The 7,923-nt window shown below is 46.7% G+C and overlaps 3 protein-coding genes across 3 annotated transcripts; 2 read left to right on the plus strand and 1 right to left on the minus strand.

Annotated features, from left to right (window-relative positions):
• Positions 1-1,612: 1,612 nt before the first annotated feature.
• On the minus strand, positions 1,613-2,238 carry PPTG_17262 (hypothetical protein; the record flags this gene model as incomplete). The annotated part of the gene is made up of 1 exon (XM_008915453.1): positions 1,613-2,238. The coding sequence occupies one exon, from the start codon at positions 2,236-2,238 to the stop codon at positions 1,747-1,749; it is 492 nt and encodes a 163-aa protein (XP_008913701.1). The 3' UTR covers positions 1,613-1,746.
• A 2,706-nt stretch (positions 2,239-4,944) lies between these two features.
• PPTG_17263 (hypothetical protein) lies at positions 4,945-5,404 on the plus strand (the record flags this gene model as incomplete). The annotated part of the gene is made up of 2 exons (XM_008915454.1): positions 4,945-5,029; positions 5,109-5,404. 2 exons carry the CDS (start codon positions 4,945-4,947, stop codon positions 5,402-5,404), a joined length of 381 nt encoding a protein of 126 aa, XP_008913702.1.
• Positions 5,405-7,157: 1,753 nt separating this feature from the next.
• Positions 7,158-7,328, plus strand: PPTG_17264 (hypothetical protein; the record flags this gene model as incomplete). The annotated part of the gene is made up of 1 exon (XM_008915455.1): positions 7,158-7,328. One exon carries the CDS (start codon positions 7,158-7,160, stop codon positions 7,326-7,328), a length of 171 nt encoding a protein of 56 aa, XP_008913703.1.
• Positions 7,329-7,923: the final 595 nt, after the last annotated feature.

Raw genomic sequence — 7,923 nt, forward strand, 5'->3', positions numbered from 1 at the left:
AGTAGATAGTCTAGACACAAAAGAGTGCAGACTTTTAATTTACTAATATCACTTTCCAATTTGCATCCTGCAACACAAGCTTCCTCTACGTTACACTAAATGCTCGACTTCGTTAAGATCGCTTTATACATTTCTAAATTGCTTTTGTATTCACTGTGACGCACAGATGCAGCGGCTGCGAAGTAGACGCAGAAGATGCGTTAGTACTTGCGCACAAGCGTCGCTTTTGCGGGTGAACACAAATAGCTTTGCAAGAAGGTATTCCAGCTTTCGTGTAGCCCTATGTTAGTTTTTTTTTTTGGAGGGCGAGGTGAAATTCAAAAACAAAAACAAAATTTAATGTTCGACACATCGCTCCTTCAGACACCTTTGTGAAGACCGCCAATCAGAAATTTTACAAGCAATTGTGTTCGTTTAAGCTAAAACCGGTGAGCCATGGCCTCAGGCGACAAGTGCGAAATAAAGTCCCTGGGGGGGGGGGGGTCTCCGTCAATAACATTGGTTAGGCTGTTCAGCCAGCTAATGCGGTCCTCCCAGTATAAGTTCAACAAATACGTCGCCATTTAGCGAGATACTCAGTGTTCATGTAATGAGTGAACTTGACAACTTGGAAAAAAAATAGAGTGTAAAATTGGAACACGATCGCTCTATCTCTGAGTCAGGTTATATGGTATGTTGGTGTCATGTGAAACTTACTATAGCACTTAAACTTGTAGAGTATGCGTATGTCTTAACTATCATGAGCTAGCTTCGGGTCAGAAGACTGAAGAGTTACAGTGCGCCGGTCTAAAAAAATTTTAAAACAAAAGTTACACCCAGGGATAGAGCTACTGCTATTGTTTGCTCCGACGCATCAGATAGAGGCTGGTCGGTTATCGTCACCCGGGTGGTAGAATGTGATCGACGGGAACCAGTAACTACGCTGCAGCCCAAACTGCTCACGTGCCTCAGTGGCACGTTCAAGAGAACACAGCTGAACTGGACTCTGGTTGAAAAGAAGCCTCCCCCATCGTAGTAGTATGTGAAAAACTAGACTACCTGCTAATGAGGCGCAGCCATTCCGTCTATACTGTGATCATCGCAACCTCATTCATGTCTTCGCTCCTCACACGAGTTTAAGGAAGCCGGTATTCCACATACCTAACCTCCGAAGTGTCGTACACGCTTTCATAGTGACTTGTATGTTCACACGTGAAGGATGGGCGACTGGTACATCGACCGTGGAGTGGAACGATTGGGTTTGATGAGCGGAACGGTGTCCTACATTGGGAGATTTTGCTCACAGGTGATTCTTTCGGTACTAGTAAATATCTGTTTGAAGTGAAAGATCAAGCCACACACTTTTGCTAGTGGTTTGCGATCGGCGGATAGCGCGGTAGTAGCAGTAGCGATACTTGATTGGCATAGCTGTTACGGTGTCCCACCAGTATGGGTCAGTGATAACGGTAGTCATTTCAAAGTGAAGTTGTAGCTGTGCTCTCCAAGAGACTCAAAAGTCAACAGACTTTCACTCTGGCTTACAGCCCATGGATTAGCGGTTTGATATAGCGCGTCAACCGCGACATCCTACAGGTGTTCCGAACTATGATACTTGAGTACAAAATCTCAACAAAGGGATAGGTTTATTTAGTACCACTTGTACAATTCAGTCTTAACCACACAGCGTTACCTTCACTCGGCAACCAAGTGCCTCTACAAGGTAATTCACTAGACGGTATTCGAACGCCTAGGGGTACTCATCACCGCTCATGCCTTGCATCCGCACAGGCAGTACAGTGCTTGCCCAACGACTACCTGGGTCTCATACACCCAACCAAGTTCAACGAGTTTGTCGTTAAACTCGCGCAGGAATGCGCGTGCCGCAGGCGGGTATGGCCAGGGCTTGCGTTTGACGGCACGTGCACCCTCCCTGAGTCGAATCCTCACCGGCTCCACGTTAGCAGAAGGAACATCACCCAGTTTGAGGTGCCAGATTTCGTACTTCCGCACGATAGCGCGAAGCTGCTTCTCTAGGTGGCTAGGAAACCTATGATTCAGCGCCACGTCGATCAGCCGTTCGGCGGCTGCTTGCGGTTCTCCATCCGTAGAACTAGGTGCGAGAAATGGAAGATCATCTCTGAGGTCTATCTCACCTTCGTCTTCATCTTCATTTCGCACCGCAAGTTGCTCCAATTGTTGGTCAACGTCTAAACCCAATGCCGTGGGAACGTCCCTGACCAAGAATAAATTCTGGCTCATCACAATCGATAGTGAGGCAGTCGACAGGCTTCTGTAGCCCTATTGCCCCCGCGGCATTATTTTAGTTGCAGTTGGAGTTGCACGTAGTGCGTAGATGTTACTGCATAGTCGCCAACAGTGGCATGCACAATGGGGGGGGGGGTTCTAGGGGCTTTAAGCTTACTCCCGTCACTGGACCGCTGTGCACGGAGCTTACGATGAATTTCGGCTTTCTGGTTGTCCTAGGCCGTAGGGCACTCAGCCAATCAGTGCATCACGTTACTATGTAGGCAAGGTGTAGGTGGCGCTTTAACCCACACAGTAGGTGCTTTTGTAGCTGGATTTGAGCCAGAAGTGCTTCGTTCAGTATCTAGCCGAGGCTTTTTGGAATTTTTGTTCTGTCCGCGCGCTGGCACACTACCCAAATCAACGTCGCTGATTCGCGCTTGGCGCGCTTCATATATTAATTGGTTTTTCCTGATCGAGTGCCTTCTCCAATACCAAATCAATCTCGTCGGACTTAGCATGTTAGCCTGGAAACGTTTTGTACGTTCCACGTCTTCTTGCAGGGCCTGGGGCTCCAGCGAGACAATGAGGACACGGCACAATTGTTGCTTGCTATCTTCTCCGGTGAGGAATAACCGTGATATCATGGCACAGCTTGAAATACTGTATTACTCGCTCGCTAACATCACTCCCAGATAGGTCCACCCGCAGCATCTCACGCATATCTCGATCCACCACTGGAGCACTATTGCTCTTAACACTCAAGACGATGTCAATCTCATTTAGGATCAGTTCGTCCGCAACGTCGTCGATTGACAGCCACCAGCCCAAGCGGCATAACATCCGAAGTATTTTTCATCGAATGGCAGCTTAATGGGGGCGATCTTGTCATCCGTACCGCCCTTGGCCCGGTTACGGATGGTTTCCTCGTACTTCCGGTGTTCTCTTCGTCATTTGACTAGCGAGGCATGTAAAGTACTCGATAATCGCGGCGGTAGTTCCGGGGCGAAGATCGGCATGGTTGCGCGGCAGCTGTCGTCTTCCGGTAAGTTTGTCGTGGTGGATCGAGTCTTGGTCATGGTCGTGTAGCAGCGAAACCACCGCTAATGAATTCTTTGTATCTGATGTCCGATATATGCTAAGTGTGTGAGGGTATGGTTGAAACTTCATTCTGCACAATTTGGTTGCAGTAGCACGGGAGAGATAGATCCCGAAACTTTTATTCGTGTAAAACAGGTTTGGACAAGCGCTCCATTACATTTCCGCGCAAGTACTTGGTGGCGTAGAGGAAAACTAGATGAATGCCAAGGACGCGGCTGTGGAATTGTGTTTGCTTTTTGTTGTAGAGAGTATTAAACGGATGGTAAAACATATTGTTATAATCCTGCTTATGAACGACTTCATACCATTGTTTCGTGGATACTATAGTACAGCGCTATGACATTAAGGTTTGACAAGCACGTACACCTACATATGTCATCAAGAAGTCTTTTGGCGGTTGAATCGTGTGAGTGGACGGGTGAATCATTCATCAAGCGCTTCGCTTGGTCGAAGTCTCCAGCGGCGCTACAGGCCGCGAGGCAAATGGCGACCACCGTGACAGACAGAATGCTTGTCAGACGCATGGTACGCGACACTTGGAGAGTTGAGTGCTTTTGCGTTAGACAACAAATGTAAAATGACACCGTTGGTGGTTTTTGCGCCTCCTTACTCTTCAAACGAAGAGATACTTTGGCGTATGATTCTCGGGAACACTTCCGCATCTCCTGGACTCATCTTGGGGCTTTGAATCTTTGCATGCGCATAAACATTATGTACCTTGGAAATGTGCACAATATTTACTAAGTGGGACGATTGATGTAGCTCGATACTAGCGTATCACCAAGTTTTTTTCTCCTATTCTGTTCCAGAATAAAAAAAAAGGTACAGTACAAATGACTACTACAATGTAAACTGACGCTAACTTTGCCGTTCTGGTGAATGGATGTCGGCGCTCGAGTGGTGTTTCTACATGCATTCCGATTACCGTCCCGCGTTGGGAACGCTGAGTAGGGTCTTAAACGCGGCTGTCGATGCCACTAGCAGTTCGCAACCAGTTCATTCACAACTAAATTGGACCAAGTGTCCGGAAGTTAAATCTGCCGTCGTAACAATCTATCCGTACCAAGCAATTTAGCAGTCAATTTCGCCCTTCACTTTGTTGTTTAGCCAAGGGTTGACTATTTAAAAGTGGATCGTCATTTAAGATGGCGTTCCTTTGCGTCAATACTCTTTGTTCGACCATATCGGTACTCAACCTGCTGGTGATGATGACTTCTATTACGCTCACGTTAAGGATCGCAACGACGAACTTTCCAATAACAGTCAGCATCAACATGATGAAGATCCGTTTTCACGCGTCGCGTTCTTTACTGAAGATTTCCAGCTAATGGATTATCTGTCTCGCCTGGATTCCCCTGGATCCATACTATCGAAGGTACCTAAGCACGGTGAAAGGAATGTTGGGAACGTATCGAGGTCGTCTAAGCAAATACACCGTCGGAGATCAGCTGCAGTCAAGATAGTACGTCTCTCTAAACGCTCTGTTCAACATGCTTCAAAAAGATAGGAAATATGTAAGCGTAGTATGTGCTAAATGGAATGAGATTTCAGTTGATGTTTGACAATATAGCGAGCGAATGTTTACTTTCACGAAACGCCTCGCACCATCCAGATGAGCTCATGCCAAATTCAAGCGCTAGCAAGCTGGACGGACCCTCGGCGTTTTCAAACACGAACCAAAAGGAAAATCCCAGTGTAGACTCAAGTACGGACGTGCCGGCCACGGTGGATTCGAGTCCAGAAATGAATGCTGATATTACAAGGACTAAAGTAACGGCATGCAGGACGAGCTCGCGACCACGAAGAACTCGAACACGGACAAACTGGACGGGATCACGACGAACCAAATATGAAGCAGCGGGACGCATTCAAGTCCAGACAGAGTACAGACAAGCTGAGTGGATTTACAGTAGAATCGGGTGTGAACATGCAGGTTGGGTCCACGGTGGGCTCGAATACGGGCATGACGCGTTTACGACGAACTCGAGTAGAGCTAGCTGAACGAGTTCGCGACGGACTTCAGCACGGACGTGCTGGATCGTTGCACAGCCGACTCAAGTGCGAATTGATATCATGGTGAACTTCGAGCACAGGCCGAACTTGCTTGGTTCCAAATGGGCATGTCGTTAACATTTAAAAGGGAATGATGGCTTGTTTCTGTATGGAAATAGCCCATGTCTGGTTATTTACATTGTAGCGTTGCGTACATGAGACATCATTGTATACCGGGATTACGGGAAATAGGTATTTACATTGTAGCGTTGCGTACATGAGACATCATTGTATACCGGGATTACGGGAAATAGGTATTTACATTGTAGCGTTGCGTACATGAGACATCATTGTATACCGGGATTACGGGAAATAGGTATTTACATTGTAGCGTTGCGGATCATTGTATACCGTGATTACGTGCCTCTCATTTTGCAACGCTTCGTAACGTGAGATTGTGTGACTTTTGACATGGAGATGAACCTCCCTTAGCTGATACAGCCCGTGGAACTTTTTTTTTTTTTTTTTTTTTTTACCAATTATAGGAAGTTAATAATGTTAGGGCGCTGGTGTGGTGCACATTCCTGATATTTAGTGGGATTCGAAAGAAAATTTCAAATCAAGAAATTAATGGAAATATCTGACGATACACCAGACTTTCCAAGGTCTCAGTTGTGACCCCTCTCAGAGCTGATTTCTGATAAACTCGGCTTCGAATGACGAGCACGTGATGTTATGTCGATGCGTACCACGGATTCTTTCTACCAATATGGAAAGCATTTGCCTAGTCTTGGCGAGGGCGACGGCTCGCTAAAAGTCGACATCCTGGCTATGCCCACTATGTCCACTACTTGTCGCGGTGACGTAAGCTGCTAAATCGGACAATACTGACGAAATCGTATAATGGAATTTGGACGTGCTAGTAGCAACAGTAGTTACGATGTGCCGGCATCTTGTTGCCCTTCTTATCGTCAACGCGAAAGCGCAAAACGTTATCGCACACATCAAAGGTGACTTGGTGGTCCCCACTCTCTCTCTCTTTTTATTGAGAATGCGCTGTTTTAGTCGCTTATCAGCGATAGGACCATGCATAGTGCGCAGACTGTCGCGCAGCTCAGCTATAGCGGCCGAGTTCCACAGTACCATTACCAGTTTTTTTTTTTGCGGCTGGCGTGGTAAATTTTTGCCAGAATCGATTGGCATGGCAGACCCGTGAACAGCTCAATGGGGGCCCATAAGCACGATGCCGCATATGGCAACTCTACTCGAGCATACACGAGGTAATAAATGCTACGGTCTATTCGACCTATTCAAAGGCGTTTGTCAGCTGCATTTAGAGTAAGTTAGCCAAGAGCTCATGTCATACATAATTGACAATAAAATATACATTCCTCGTCGAGTTCCTCAGGGATACTGTGACACCACCGTGCATTTTCAGCATACGATGGAGCAGTGTTTCCAGTCACTGTTGTACCTTCTCTTAGTTTTTTTTTGAATAAGTGATCTCCTCCTATTCGCTGACGATATAGGCACCTATGTGGCGAAGCTAGAGGAATTCTTTGATTTGGTCGTAGCTTTCGGACTCAAGCTCAGCGCCAAAAAGGGTAGTATGCACCAACAATCTTTAAATGATGTGGACGTATTATCACCAATGATGGTATCGCTCACGACCCAGCATGTATTGATGCGTTACGTAGCACGCCACAGTAGGTCAACTGCAGTAATGCTTGTGTGCTGCCACGCGCGCATCAAGAGAATGGAGTATTAGCTGAAGAACGATGGAATTTTAATTTCTCTCAGTTGACGAAGAAAAAAGATGCCAAAAACTGGCAAAGGCACTAATGGCTGATCATAAGTTGGCGAAAGCTGCATACATTTCGTGGGAGCACCATCCGTTCACCTTGAAACAGCTCGACGATTTTCTGAAGCTCGCGAGCAGCAAGACTAAAGGCAAGAAGTACGTGCAGCTCTCCGACGGCTACACGATGCACCTCGGGTTGACAGGATATTAGTTGTCGAATATGGAACTAAAATAATGCGTGCTTTTCCTATCGAAGCGCGAGGAAGTTTGAGAGTTAACAGCGATATGACCAGCGCTTAATGTGAGCACTCTCAGATAGAGATTTGTTTGTTTCGGACTAGCGCCTCTGTCGCCGTCAACACTACTCTTTTTTGTCGCATTACAGTTTGTCAAGTTCTTCCTTGGTTATTGCCAGCTTGGGTTGGGTGGCACATCGAACGTCAATCTCTACACACTTAACAGAATCGAGGTGTGGTAAATCATTCCAGCAGTTGAACAAGTTCATCCATATCTGCAATTCTCAGTTCGTAAGAACTGTCGCTTGGAGACTAAGACCGTTTGTACTCCTGACTATTGTTGCCCATGTTGCTTTAGTGGATACGTGCAACGAAAAGCAAGTGAGAGTTCACAGCACCAACTGTCGGACTTCACTCACCGATCTTCATCTCTCGCCTTAACTCCTCGTCTTCGCCTTCGCTCGCCTTCGTTGGCCGTGCATTCGCGTTGTCGTGTCTTCCGGTATGTCTGTTTCCATGCGTCATCAGTCCCTTCTCCCTTGCTAACTCTCTCCTCTGCAGACAGCAACG

The sequence above is a fragment of the Phytophthora parasitica genome (assembly GCF_000247585.1).
Source record: "Phytophthora parasitica INRA-310 unplaced genomic scaffold supercont2.71, whole genome shotgun sequence".
NCBI lineage: Eukaryota > Oomycota > Peronosporomycetes > Peronosporales > Peronosporaceae > Phytophthora > Phytophthora nicotianae.